General features: G+C 40.1%; 1 protein-coding gene across 1 annotated transcript; it reads right to left on the minus strand.

Annotated features, from left to right (window-relative positions):
• Positions 1-1,919: 1,919 nt before the first annotated feature.
• Positions 1,920-15,056, minus strand: LOC134744117 (RING finger protein unkempt). The gene is made up of 6 exons (XM_063677811.1): positions 14,765-15,056; positions 14,453-14,662; positions 11,313-11,596; positions 9,664-9,764; positions 8,768-9,005; positions 1,920-8,115 (listed from the first exon to the last, which is right to left on the minus strand). Exons 1-6 carry the CDS (start codon positions 14,821-14,823, stop codon positions 7,028-7,030), a joined length of 1,980 nt encoding a protein of 659 aa, XP_063533881.1. The 5' UTR covers positions 14,824-15,056; the 3' UTR covers positions 1,920-7,027.
• Positions 15,057-15,150: the final 94 nt, after the last annotated feature.

Raw genomic sequence — 15,150 nt, forward strand, 5'->3', positions numbered from 1 at the left:
CACATAGACCTAGCATTTCATGGTCACTCACGTAATTGTCAAAGATGTCATTGTCATCAATTGTCATAATAAAAAATTTCAGTTAAACCGCTAGTTTCTTACGATTTGATTTATAATTTTTGATACCTAAACAGTAGATTTTGATTGCTTAATATATCAAAAACCTTGTTTCCACTTGTGGGAATGATTTACAAAAATTATAGTCCGCGAAGACCTACGTGAAAGACGGTGTTGTCGTGAAGTAAATGTGAAATGGAATACTTCAAGTGTTACACACAATATTGCTGTGAGGATCACGTCGATGTAAGTATAAAATTAATATTATTTTACTACGAATATTTAAAAGTCCATTTTGGTGGTCGGGTCACTATTACCTATTTATTTTCTGTGATTATGTGGCCAGAATATCTAAAGACAAACCGTTTAACACAGCTTGTCCGCTACTAGCTCCGTTTTACTGATTTGAAGTTAAATTCAACAAACAGACATACATATATGTAACTTATAACCATCTTGCAAGCAATAAATCATATACATACAAAAATACATAGTTATACTCAAAATACAACATGAAACTGAAAACATAATTTCTAATTTCCAGGTACCTACAAGTTGCAGTTCAAGGCTCAAGCTGCTGATATCACGATCATGGCGGACAAAACTAAAGTTAATAAAGAGTTGTGAAAAATAAAACATGTCTTATTTTTTACTTTTTTATTAATTTAGGAAAAACCTGTTTCCCATAAAAGTGTATACATTATATGTTCAACATGTTCTGCACGTGAGGTTGACATTGAGGGCTTTGTTTAGTAGCATTCAGTTGAAGTTGATTTAGGTTCTACTCTTGTTGATCCAGAAAATAATTGTATAGTTTATTATTAAATCTATGCCCACGCCCAGGCACTATTCTTGCTATAACTTTACATTCTCCACCTTCTCTAGAAATTTGTACATTATATACATCCAATAAAACTAAGGTATATAACTTAAGGCAGATTTGTGGAATCAGCTTTCACAAATTTAGCGTATTTTGAGATTATTGATTTGATGTTGGGATTCAAATAATACGACGATATTATTTATAGAAAAGCGTTATACTAACATTAATGACAGATGACAATTACAATTAATTGACAACATAGAAGGTAGGATCCTGTAGAAGTGACAATAATAACGCTTTCTCTGCTACTCCTTCTGAAAGATACATAAGACTATCCCCTTCTGACAGTTCCCCCCACCACTCATGCCTATTCCAGATCTATACTAGATTCATGATTGACAGTGACAACTACATATTTTTTAATGCTTGTTGTTGCTTGTGCTTTATCAACAGCCACGACATGTAATTTACGAGAAGTCGTATCTCATATTTTCAATAAATTATAAATATTCAACCGAGCCATGAATTACTAAATCATTCAAATTGGTATCTTAAATGAACCTATATTTTCAGAAAATAAAATAAAAATGGGGGGTTAAAAAAAATGAACAATGCTATATGTGGAGCGCTCCTATTGGTGCATTTAAATAAGCCTCCGCATAGTAAGAGAGCCCGACGGCTGCGTTTTGCTACTGCATTATACACATAAAAGGTTGCGTTTGCAACAGGGGTTTTCGAGGGCGAAAAATCGATCTAGCTACGTCTTATCTCTGGCAAAATGCGCATTTTTGAATTTCACGCTTAATATGCTGAACCGATTGAGATGAAACTTTGCATGGCGATAGTTTGAGACTCGTGGAAGGATCATTCCATGCAGACGAAGTTGTGGGCAGATGCAAGAATCTATATGAGACTATTATTGTTGTGTCGCCTCTCTTCATAGTTCAATACCAATACATACAACATTTTTTACAATATAATTAAAGAATGGACCTAAACGAGGATTATATAACTGAGGAGTTTTACAAATAAAACACAATTTTATTGAATGGAATTGAAAATTTATTAAACCTACCTACCTAGTAATAATAATTATAATCTTCACATCTCTGTTACACATATGTATCACATGGATTTGAAAATTATTTGATTATAAAATACTATGACGAAGCCTGAATGCATGTTCCGCAGTTAGAATAATAAATATAAAAAAATGAAAACATAATTCATTTGATCTTCTTCAGCGTGAGAATCGCAATTTGTTTTCTAATACAATATTAGCTATTTCTAATTTAACAATAATAATTTTAAAGAATTTGTTGGAGCTACCTACCTAAAGATTAAATAATTGAAAAAATATTATATTAATAAGAACATATAAAAAGGGGTTGTTATTATGCGTACGCGACATACTTGCAAGCTAGATTTAAACAAGAATTGGATCTAAATAGTTAACTAATGCAAAATGCAGTAAAAACGGAATATCAGCACAGGAGTAACGACACGGAGCAGAATGACCTGCGGTGGCAGCAAGGTTGCATTTTTATCGCCTGTCACTTTCGCACTTCCATACTTGTTAGAACGTGACAGGCATGGTGACAGGCGATCAAAATGCGACCGAGCTCAGCCCCCAGGGTGTTAGATTGGATTCCATCATTATTAAGCGTCGCCGCACGAAGAATGGCCAGAGAAAATGCAAGAAGGCATCATGCGCTAATAGATATTTCATAGCGCGGTTATGCGACACTTGACATTCTATTCAGTTTCTTTACTCTTGTGAACGTATAAATAATGCTTACAAACGAATATAATGGATAACACAACAACCACGCCGCGCATCGACACACACAGGTGATGCTTTTTTGACAAATAAATAATTTTGAATATATTGCACATTATTCGAGAATGACGCTACGTTCTACTGACATTTTTTTTAATAGTCTGTAATACACCAAACAATCACTTTGGGGCATACCACAAAAAGGTCTACTTTGTCGGGGACGTGACGTGAACCTGCAGAAATGTATATTATATACCGTTGAATTTAAAGCTAAGGTATCAAACGTTACGTCTTGGCCACGACATTGCGCGACTGGCTTCGACTAAGGCGACAACCATAGGTTGTAGCGAGACAGCGATGCCACCTATGGTTTTCGCCTTAGCCGAAGCCAGTCGCGCAATGTCGTGGCCAGGACGTTATCATGCCAAATATCGGCTTCTTAGTTATCAGAAGTAGTAGAAAAAAGCGTCACGTTCCCGACACTTTTCTGGAATACCCCCTTTGCGAATTGAAAATACGTCCGTTCTCTGGAAAGGCTATCCATAAAGGCTATTGATGCCGCTGCGCAGTTGCGCCAAGGTTGCGTCAAGCAGCAGACAGAGTTTACTAGACGCCGACGCTCGGGAGACACTAGTGTGGGGTCTCTCTTAGTGGAACATCCATTACAATTTGGATGACGATTCAATTGACATAGACCACGTTTTGTAATTTTTATGTCGGCAGACACGCAGCGTCTCTTCAAATACTGTAATTTACTGGATATTTCTGTTACACCAATTGTACCATATAAATATTTCAATAATGAAAAGTACTCTCTCCATGTGATAAAGACTCTATATAAAAATAAGTGTGACTCTAATACTATCTAAATTTTTAAATCATTAGAAATACAAATAGCTAGTAAGCTAGAATACTATATTATATTATATGGCCACACAGGACATTCTGTACCGACAATTACGACACCAGTGTGATTTCACACGAATTTTGAGACTCAACCAATGAACAATTTATTTTGTGACGATTTAGGCCTGCCGCGCACGAACGACTGAGTATTTGCTGTCGCGCGTCGCCCGCGTGCGGCCGATATGCACATAGCGGCCTTGACATTTATAACACACCAATTTATAGAAAATCACGCCAACGCTTTACTTGAACACTCCACACCAAAATGTACCGTGTCGACATACTATATGTTTATATATATATTTGAGTAAAGGCGGCTGTGGTCATATTGCTTAAGATACACGACGGCTCGCAACTACACACTTAAAAATAATGTCCATTACAATTTGAAAACACTACTTACATCTAATCCATACGCCTAGGTTAAATTTGTTATTATAATATACCGATACAAAACTTTCAAGATTTTCAAAATATATAAATATTTTATAATGTACTAAAATCGAAATAAAACTTTGTATAAAATGCGTTTGTATATGTAGCATAGCGTAGTAAATCGTTAGTGTACATGTCCGTACCGGTCGTAGCCAAATATACATCTGCTAAATCGTTTGACCCAAAAGACGGTACTCGAAACTTGAAATCGAACACTAAAACCAGAGACAAATAAATAATGAAGACTGGTAAATTATATACAAAGTGGCACTTCTCATCTTTGATGTTGATGGCGTCACTACGTGAGATCACAGTAAGACCTGGCTCATGAAGTGCAGCAAACATATATTACTACACCAAAGTTGGGTAACGCAACTCTCTACAGAGACTAACAGTTTTTATTATTTACTTGTTAAACACAATGATTAAAACTAAATGCGTACCCACACCGATAGAGAAATAAAAACGTAACTGTAACTTCTAACAGTTAATTAGGAATGTTAACATAAAATGCACTATACCTACTATTTGCAAAGAATGCACGCGGGAAAGGCCCGGGCAGTAATCTCGCTAGTACCTTCCTTTGCGTCAGCTAGCTGTTGGGGCGGCACGGTACTTGTACATTCAAACTAATATTTCCAAACTCAGGATAAACCTAAAAAATCGGGTTACAAATATATGAAATTTATTGAAAACTTTCAACTTGGCCATGAATTTAATAGGTAAATTACAAATACCGAGCCAGCCTGTGCAGACAACGGGACGCAGGGAGCCAGTCGACCGAACTAGCGTTGTAATAGTGATTATCTGCTTAAAGTTTGAATATTCATGTACCCCAAAATATGTTGCCATACTCGAAATTATTTTCAAAGTATGCGTAGTACAAGTGTCGCTTTAACATCGCTACTAGAACGCCGATTCGCCGACCATTGGCCGGTGTATGATCTAAGATTGGTCCGACAGCGCGCAAACAATTGTGCCGATAACCTCCAGGAAGCAAATTGCAGTCACACTTTAGTCACTTACATAATATATACGATTTTAAAAAATGTAGCAAAAATTAACAACTCTCAGATTGTTGATGATTTTATAACTACTAGATATCTTAATGAATCGTTATAAAACTAAAAACTACTTTTAATATTCTTCAATTATTATATAAATTCTAGTTGTCTTGGGCGTGCTTCCACCAATATCAGTATTTTTCAGAGTCAAATCTTTAATTTTGCAATACACTATAATTTTATCCATTACCGTCCGATACTTGGTGAAAGCATGGCCAGGCGTCGACCTATAAAACCTCGTTAAATGCCTATAATATGTGTATGTTCAGTAAAAGCAACAACTCTACTAGTAATGATCTAAACCAAATAACATCAAAAGCATATTATTTTATCTTGTAACATTATAAATCTCTACTGTGTAAACCATGCACTAAATAATGTCTATATGTTAAAAAATATCTTGACTTCTCTCAAGATGTTTGAAGAATTGTTATATGAATGGGAATAGGAAATAGGTGTCCATCATGAAACGTGTTTTGCCGGATGATTCGTGAAGGTCAGTTAGAAAACATAAGACTTCTTGAAGCGCCAGTCACAAGTTGAGAAAACCGATAGATAAAACGCGCGACTATTTTGAAAAACAACGGGTAAAGCACCCATTCTAGGTGCCCATAAAACAACATCGTTGCAGCCGGGCTAGCACATGATTGGCGCGACAGTGTCACGCCCGCGAGATAGACTAATACCCTCTTCTTTCTCCGTGCCTTTTCCCATTTCATTTGGGGTCGGCCCTCCAAATATTTTTCCGCCATTCGGCTCTGTTTCTGTCACACGGGTCAGCTGGAATTTTCTCTGACAGCCTTTGAAGGTTTCTCCTCCAGGTTGCTTTTGGGCGTCCTTTAGGTTGTTTACCTATGTCAATGTTTAATGCGATTTTAACTGGGTGGTCGTTGTCCGGCGCATAACACTGGGCATAATCTGTGGTTACTAAGAAGAGGACAGTGGAATGAAACCAGTAGTAACAGATACTAAGGAAACTCCACTCTCCGGGGATACATAATATACTATGAAATGACGTTGGCAGTTAATTTGAGAAACCCTAGTCCATGTATTATAAATTCATTCGATAAATTTATTAGAATAAGTCTTGCTCTTTACTAAAATTAAATATTCTATCATTATTATCAAGTGATATAACACGTTACACCCCAATCTACCCATATATAAAAATATCAAGGAAAGTATCTGTCGCACCAACGGGTGTTATTCGAAAGACTACACGAGTAGAGAGCACTCAGTCAACGGCCGTGGTCTACCTCTATATATACACTTACAACTATTTCAAAATATGCATCTCATAATTTAGACAATCATGTTTTGTTTAATAGCAAAGTCGATTTCATAGGTAGAGCTCGGCCGTCAACTAGGGACCGATATTATGTTGCCATATTATAGCTTATAATTAATTTATGGATGTAAAATTGTTAGTAAAACTTGATTTTCAGCAAAGCTACTGAATTGTCTATATCATTTTGTTAAGTCAGACCGTCTAGGCATGAGTTGCGTTCTCGCCTGCGAGTCCATTACTTGAAGTCGCGCAAGATGTATGGGGTCGCGCGCGAGAACGGTGGAGTCTGGTGTAAAGAATATATTTGACGTATCAAATTAAATCATACGTTCACGTTATATATGGTATAATAATACCGGCCCAAATTCATAATTGAATCGCAATGAACTATCAAAATACTTGAGCTTCTTTGTATATATATAAAAAAAACATCTTGCTAGATGTATCACACGAGGAAACACCAAAACGTGAATTATTATTTGGTACTTGTTTTATAATCGTAGGCCTAACGTTTAAAACAAAAAAAATATAGATTTTATTTTCTTCAAACATCATCGACGCGACGCCTAAAGTTGTCTCGAGCTGTCAATCAAGACTGATTGTGTGCCTTTGTTATTGCGTATGCAAATTAGTTAGATGGTTCATGATAGAACAATGCGATTCAAGTAGTTAGACTACTGATGACGCTGCACGGGCGTCTGGCAGTAGGGGCACTCGTCGGCGGCGCGCGCGCAGTTGTCGCACAGCACGTAGTGGTTGCACGGCGCCAGCGTCACCGCGCGCGGCCGCTCCTCGCACGCCATACATTTGGTCGCCGTTTCTAGGTAGAGAACCTTCTCGATCTCTTCCAACTCCGCTCTAGCGGCCGCTTGAAGCTGCTTCAGAGTTCCCAGAGGGAGCGTGCGGAGCTCCCGAGCGCGCGAGGCGCCTCCGGCGGCGCCGGCGGCGCGAGCGGCCTCCAGCTCCCGACGTAAATTATGAGCTCGAGCGACCGCTTCATCCCTCTGTCGTTCGGCAACTTGTGCCGCCCGGACCGCCTCGTCGGCCTCCCTCTGCCAGGCGCCGCACGCCGACCTCGCCTGCGCTATACGCTCGTCCCAACGTAGAGCGGCCGCCCGCGAGGCCACCACCTCCTCTCTCAGGCGCGATATCTCACCGGGTGCGCTCGGCGAGGTCGCCGCGAACTCGAAGCCGCTCCCACCGTAGCTTCCAGTTTTTAAAGTCGCGTGCGAGTTGAAGAGGCGCTCGGTATCGTGCGCGTAGCGGAGGAAAGGCGGCAGCGGGGAGCCAGCGGCGGGCGGGCTGAAGGCGCGTAGAGACGGATGAGCGCCGCGTGGAATATTAACCGGCGCCGACGGAGCTAGCATGGATTCCCCGTCGGCTAGATCCCTATCTAAAGCGGCGACCAGCGACAGCGGATCATCTAGGTGCATATCGTCGAGGGCGTTCCCGACGACCTCCTGTAGAACTGTCGCGTCGAACGCGCTTCGTTGAGCCCAGACGTTATGCTGGGGCGGCTTGGGGTCCGCGGGCCTGGGTCCGACGGCGCGGCCCTGGCTGGAGCCGCCGCTGGAGGTGCTGGCGCACTCGGAGTCGCCGCTGCCGTTGGTGTGCGGCGCGAGCGCGGGCGCGGGCGCGGGCGGCGACGCGGGCAGCAGCAGGTCGGGCTTGGCGTCGGGCAGGGCGGAGGAGAGAAGCTCCGCCAAGTTCGTGCCGCATTCTAGCGGAGCGGTCAGGTCACGCGAAGCTGTCAGATCTTCCGCTGCAAATTACAAACCAATGTGAGGTACACGATTCTTGGAAAAACTTCGTCTACGCTCGCTAACCAAGCTACCCCGACTAATACCAGAGAATTTATTGAAAATTGTGTGTTGAAGAAGAACGTAAACCCGATTACTCCCAATACGGCCTTGATAACTCTAGCTTTAAAGGTCAGAGGTCAAAAGCTACATGTCATTGGGCGTTCTTGTATATTTTAGGGTAGAACTGGGGCTTGGTGCGGGTGTGGCAGTAGTACCTTGGGCTCCCCGAGAGCGCAACCGTGATAGCAACTAGCATAAAACAATGTACTCACGTTCAACATGCGCAAAGCCACAGTAGCCAGCCTAATGTACCTCATTACACTTGCTCTTGTATATTTCAGGTTAGAACTGCTGCTTGGTGCGGGTGTAGCAGTAGTACCTTGGGCTCCTGGAGAATACAACCATGATAGCACTAGCATGAGTACTTAGGATCAACATCGAGGCACAGAACAGTCCCCTAAGGCAGTAGCCGGCCTGCTGCACGTCGTTGCACTTGCTGCTCTTGTATAAATATATCTCAGAATGAAACTGTTGCTCGGTGCGGGTATGACAGTACCTGGGGCTCCTTTAGAATGCAACTATGATAGTACTAGCATAAGATGATGCACTTACGTTCAACATGCGCAAAGGCACAGAACAGTCCCCTCGGGCAGTAGCCGGCCTGCTGCACGTCATTGCACTTGGTGCTCTTGTATATCTCTGGATGAAACTGTTGCTCGGTGCGGGTGTGACAGTACCCGCACGCCTCGCCGGCCTCGCAGTTGCTCGGCTCGCCCCACTCCTCACCGTGCTTCACGTTGGGGCACGGGGTGCTTCGGTATTTGTACTTTCGCGGTGATCTGCGTTTATCCTGGAAAATTATTGTAAACATTGCAATAATTTGGTAAAGATATATGCTCTAACATTCAGTTATTATTAACTAAATATAGATGAATACTCATAGTGGCCAAATTAATAGAACACTTGATGAGTGATGATGAGATATTTTGTGTTGGATTGATATTAAAGAATACTAAGATATTAGTTTACGAAGTTGACTCAGTCATTATAACTATTACACTAATTATCCATTAAGTTACCAATACAATTTGGCACTGGGTTACCGGTTTAACCGCACTGGGTTAACGTGAAACTTGTATAAAATTATGACTTTTAAATAAAACTTGCAGTCTGGGCTATTCAAATCGCTGCAAACTTAACTTGGCCTAACTCTAGATAATTATACATATGCCGCGTTTTTCAGCCAATCACTTTAGTACCTGCAGAAAAAGTTCTCAAACTACACTGGACTATCAAGTAAAGGGGCCCACTAATTACCAGTCCGCCGGACGATATATGCCTGTCAGTTGTTTGGAACTGTCAAATTTTCGACAGCCGATATCGCCCGACGGACTGATAATGGGAGGGCCCTTAAGCGAGCAAGAGCATTCAAATAATTGAGAAACTTTTGCTCATTTAACTACTTCTCTCGTCTCGTCTTTTGACATTATAATTTTAGTTTCATTTACCTTACTATTGTGATATTGTGGGCAGGCATACCCTTGTCTACATAACCTAGGAGGTCTTTTACATGGCTCCGTTTTATATGATGATAACACGTAATTCGTATCTGAAACAATTATAATTATGTTATAATTGAAAATAGAAATAAACATGTTTAATAAATTAAATGAGGGCTACCGCGTTTCATCATGGTAAACAATACATATAGCTCAATAAATGTTAGTGGTTAAAAAAGTGCCAACTAAAATATATGCAAAATTAAACAGGTTGAAAAAATGACACATTTAGCCGTTAAAATGTGCCATTTTCAACCAAAAGGGTACTTATTGTCGCTTGTCAGTAAGGCGCTATTTCCATATAGCTTCCATTAGAAATCAACCTTATCAACAAGCGACAATTTAGTTGAAAACATCACAAATATTGTCGTTGTTGTTCGTAATGCACAAAGGTTGATTTTGAGCTGTAGCCGCACGAGTCAGTTGACGTCTTTCGCGGTCAAAGGGTTTTAAACCAATGAGGGCTATCGTTTTTTTGCTCACCAGTTGGCGCCTCTGTTCAATTCAATTTTTCAGGTAGTATGGCTCCATCGATACTGTCGATGATTTCGCCAACGTCAAAGTGGGATCCACGTGGGATCGAATTAATATTTCTTGATTAAAACATATCGGCCATCGGCCATAGCCAGTGTACGGTAAACAATAAAATTATGGGCCTCTAGGGCTCTAGCCAGACACGGTTAGAGGTAGAAATACCAAATGCTCTTAGAGCACGACGTTGTTCGGTGGTTGTTGTAGTTGTCTCGTAAAACCGATAGCTGGATTTTACGAGAAGCACGTGGACTACCGGCCGTTGACTTCAGAATGGTGGTTAAACACGCTTTGAGATTAATTCACCATTCACTGCACACTACCACATTATATTACTGTATAATAAAGCTATCGATATTACACATTAAACAATATTAATGAGCAAAAAACAAAGAAATTAATCACGAGGCTACTATCAAGATGGCGATCGAACCGGAAGTCCGGCGCCTCTGTTGATAAGACTAAAGAACAGCTGTCAGTCATTGAGGTGACAAGTGACATTTGACATTTCGAACTTTGCGAAGACCACCATCTACACTAGCGCCCCTAGCGGCGAATTCATACGCGTTAGCCCTCATTATTTTACTAAATACATCAATTAATCATTCAAATCATTCCTTCTCATTGTTCCATTTAAATGAATAATCATGATGAGAATCAAAGTTATGATTCATTGTATCAATAATTGTTCTTCCAGGTAGACCAAATGTATTCATTGACAAGGTTTAATGTAGTTTCTAATTACATGGATAAGTATTTGTAATTTCATAAAAATTAAAAGAAATAAAGTTCTGTTCTGTGTTAAAATGGTGGGTGGATTTCAGAGATTTTTACAAAATATTACAAATGAGGAGTCTTTTCAAAAGGGCTTATTTCTCTATGAACACTAAACAAAATAAGCCCTTTTGAAAGACAGTTCCCAAATATATAGCCCCCAACTTAAGTATGCACCATAATAATTGTATAGAAAAGTGGATACTTATGTTAGGGCACCGACTGAACCATATGTTCAAGGGGGTAAGTTTAACAACTGCTAACTAGCCAAAGACTACTTAACAACAATTTACCTTGCCATTTAGGATCTTCATTCATCAAATTCCGTTCCCTATCTAAAGCATTAGGCGCGGCGGCGTCCCCATCCGCCTGGTCGGGGTTCTCCATAGCCTGGAGCTCCCTAACATCGAGCACCGGCGGCCGCAGGTCCGGCGCGCCGTGAGCGAAGGCGCAGTGCGCGCCGTTCTTGGTACAGAGCCCGCGCGCGTCCGTATCGTGCACACACATGCATGTTTTGTAGTACCGGAGGTGGTAGCGGCGCTCGGTGTCGCCCGCGGTGCGGTGGAGGTAGGGGCATCTGTGGGAATGATAACATTGTATTCTTTTAACATCCAGTTTCATAAAATACCCAGTTCTAGCCTGTATAATTAAGAAAAATTAGGATTAATTAATTTTGTATTAAGCAGATTCATCTTATTATATTATTATTTTTGTATTAACGTTTATTTCTATGTTGGATAACTCAATGAAAAATAATATTTTGAGAGAAGTCAATATGGCTTGTGTAAATATTATAAACATTTACATTTCCAAATCAAAACATACAGAGAGTACAGTAACAATTTAAGCACAACAAAAATTATATCCTTACAGTCAATAGCCCAAGATGTATTAGCGGAAAATCAACGGATTTACATTGTTGACAGGATCACAATTACAGAAAGATTATAGACAAAATCCCGTTTATAAAGACCAAGAGGTTTCCTTTCCTCATAAAATTCTATGCTACACCAGGCATGAGATAAACCATTAGCAGCCCTATGGAACTCTCCGCGCGAGCTCGGATTTATACCTACGACTCGCTTCCCGCCGGCGGGACTCAAGCTAGCCAGCTGGTTGCCACACGCGCTCACGCACGCACCTCACCGCGCGCTGTGCCAAAGAAATGTCTTCGTCACGAACAAATAACACAACTTGTAGTGTGGATGGATGCAGAAACAACAAAACAAATAAAATAATAGTTTTTTCCTCTTTCGGATGAGGAAAAGTAAGTAGACATTCTCAATATAGGTACTTACACCTACTGTTATTATTTTTACGAGTTACAAGCTACGTGGGTACTATTAAATTGTTTTAAAGATGTAGGTAATGTTTTTTACGACACATTTATAGCTAGATATCTACCTAAGACACAAGAAGCGTCGGCAACCCTAGCGTTGTGCCGGTGCGCGCGGTGCGGGGAGCGGCGTGTTGAAGGTCACTCCATTGTATGTTTGTGTAGGTCTCAAAACGGTAGGTATTTGCGTTTTCTTTGAGAGATAAGTATCTGTTCGTAAGAACTATTACATAATCTGTGCCATTAGGTTCCATCCTACACCCTTTTATACTACAATATGTTTTCCAAGAAATCCTTGTCAATGTGGTCCCAAATAAAATGAGTAGTTACACTCTCCCCGAGCAGTGGCGGATTTGCCCAAAGTCCCAGTAGACCCGAGCCTGGGACGGCCAGATATAGGTGGCAGTCGATATGTTGGGAAGGGGGCAGCTAGTACTTACTACAGGGCCTGAGGCCTAAGGCGGCCAAGACTGCAAAACTGCCACTGTCCCCGAGTCATTGTTCAGAAGGAGAGTTCTTTACAAACAAAATAAATATGGTGTAAATACATATTTACAGGGCAGTGCGAGTACATATTATGCAAGTACGTATAGTTTGGCCAACTAGGTATTTCAATCACTGATAAAAATAAAAGGCATTCAGAGTTTCTATTGATAAACTTTCCACACATTTTAGTTTGCATAAAACATAATACAGTAGAACCTCGATAGCACGAATCTGAAAACGTACGTGGTTTCGTTTGATAGACGGTATCGACTTAGAGAGGTTCTTATAGGTTTTTATTTGTCTTAAAGAGGTTTCGAGAGGTTATTAAAAAAATTATTAGAAAGATAATAATACAGACGCGTATGGTATTGTCTTATTCATCACAGGTAGATCAATAGGTGGTAACTTAGTATTCTGGATACAGCTATACCATCATATATGCTATAATGCTATGCAGTTATATGCTATGATGTACTCTGAGGATTTGCCTCGCCGAGGCTGCATGCTCAGTCAGTATGCGGCTAATAGCATTTGCATGGAGGTTTAAATTTATCTACAGTCAACTGTACTATGGTACAATTGGTACATACATTGGGATAACTTTGATAGCAGGGTAAATTCGAAAATTGCTAATGTATACTATACTAGAAGCATTTTCTACAGCAAACAAGATGTTTTGGTAAGTGGTGCAGTAGTGTAAGGGCTAGTTGCACCAGCCACAATTAACAGACTGATCAACGTCACGCAGCAGAGATCTATGAAATTTCCCATACAATAAAAATTTGTGAACGCTTTAGCGGTGACAGACGCTTTGGTGCAGTGCAACCGACCCTAAGTGTTGCCTAAGTATTGCTTCTGATTCAGTAGATATTAGCAATTTTCCAAATTACCCCACATTCAAAGTTACCACATAAAGTTTGAATGAAAAATTATAATTTATCTTAAACCATCATTACATTCTTCCTGTTTTCAGGATTCATTATTCATTACAACATATCTGGTGTATTAATAAAGCTGTTGGACAGGCTACATTGACTGTTTAATTGCTAACACTTGAACAAACATCAGTAACCAGCTAATTGTCATGTTTTGTGTACTCTGTAATGAAGGTTCTTACATCCAATTGGAATTATTAACTCCAAAGCAACTTTCACATTTCCTCTCAATAACAACAAAGAAAACCAAGAAAATGGTCAATAATCTGTGTCATAACATCATATACAGGGCAAATAAACCAGAAAACGAAGTGTTTCTCATATTTATCTTCTCTAATACAAATAAAACCTCATTTCATTGGCAAAAACACCAAAATGTCAAAGGATTAGTGAAAACAGCTTTTATATTGTACAATGGGCTTGCATAACCCAGCCAAAACTAGATGTAACCCCAACATCCTACAAGTGTGACACATGGCCACACTCTTAAACAGGTAGCATAATAATTTACTATTGGTAAACAAGTTTTTTATCGGAATTTACGACATTTTCACTTACACTGTCATGTAATTTTATTTTAAAATCGCATTTTTAACAAGTTTACGTAGCAACGAGTTACCTGATGCCACGAAAGCAAGGAGATCGTCGAAAACAAAGCAATGACAGCAATACTCACTCGTCCCCATCCTCGCAAATACCCGATGTCTCATTATATTTGGTACAGTAGTTATCTGCGCTATAATTGAAAGATCCATCTCTTTTTCTAACGGGTCTTCTTCTTCTCTGGTTATTGAAATGCCAGTGAAAACATGTGAAAGGCCTGTGTTGTGTACATTTGTGTTGTAAGAAAGACGGACACTGCTCCACTCGGAATTCCTTTAGATATCTGCAAGAATAGACCACGGGGCTGAGTGAATGGCACACCACTAAAAACTACGTTTATCGCACTTTCACTTCACAAAAACTATCATTTTATTACGGAACTTACTTATAATGATTTGGTTTTTCTGTTTGAGCTGTCAACAAAGGCTTCGATTCCGACGGCATTTTGGAAAACTAATATTGCGTTGCGCCTCTCGCGTCGCGCAGGGCACGCTCACCGACAACCAATTAAAATTCAATAAGATCACGTGATGCAAAATATTTTGGAAAAGCACAAATTGTAAACATAGGAATAATTTAATATAATTATTATCTAGAAAGATACACGCCATTAGTTTATAATGGCCTTGAACTTAAAAATCTAATTTGTAATGAGTCAAAGGAAAGCTGAACATCGAACAAAAGAAAATTAACCCTGGCCGCAGCGTTCAGAATTTTCATTCGGTTTCCGTACGGAATGACAGCTGGGAACGGAACGTCGCTCTACAAAAG

This window comes from Cydia strobilella, chromosome 9 (assembly GCF_947568885.1).
Source record: "Cydia strobilella chromosome 9, ilCydStro3.1, whole genome shotgun sequence".
NCBI classification, from domain to species: Eukaryota; Metazoa; Arthropoda; class Insecta; order Lepidoptera; family Tortricidae; genus Cydia; species Cydia strobilella.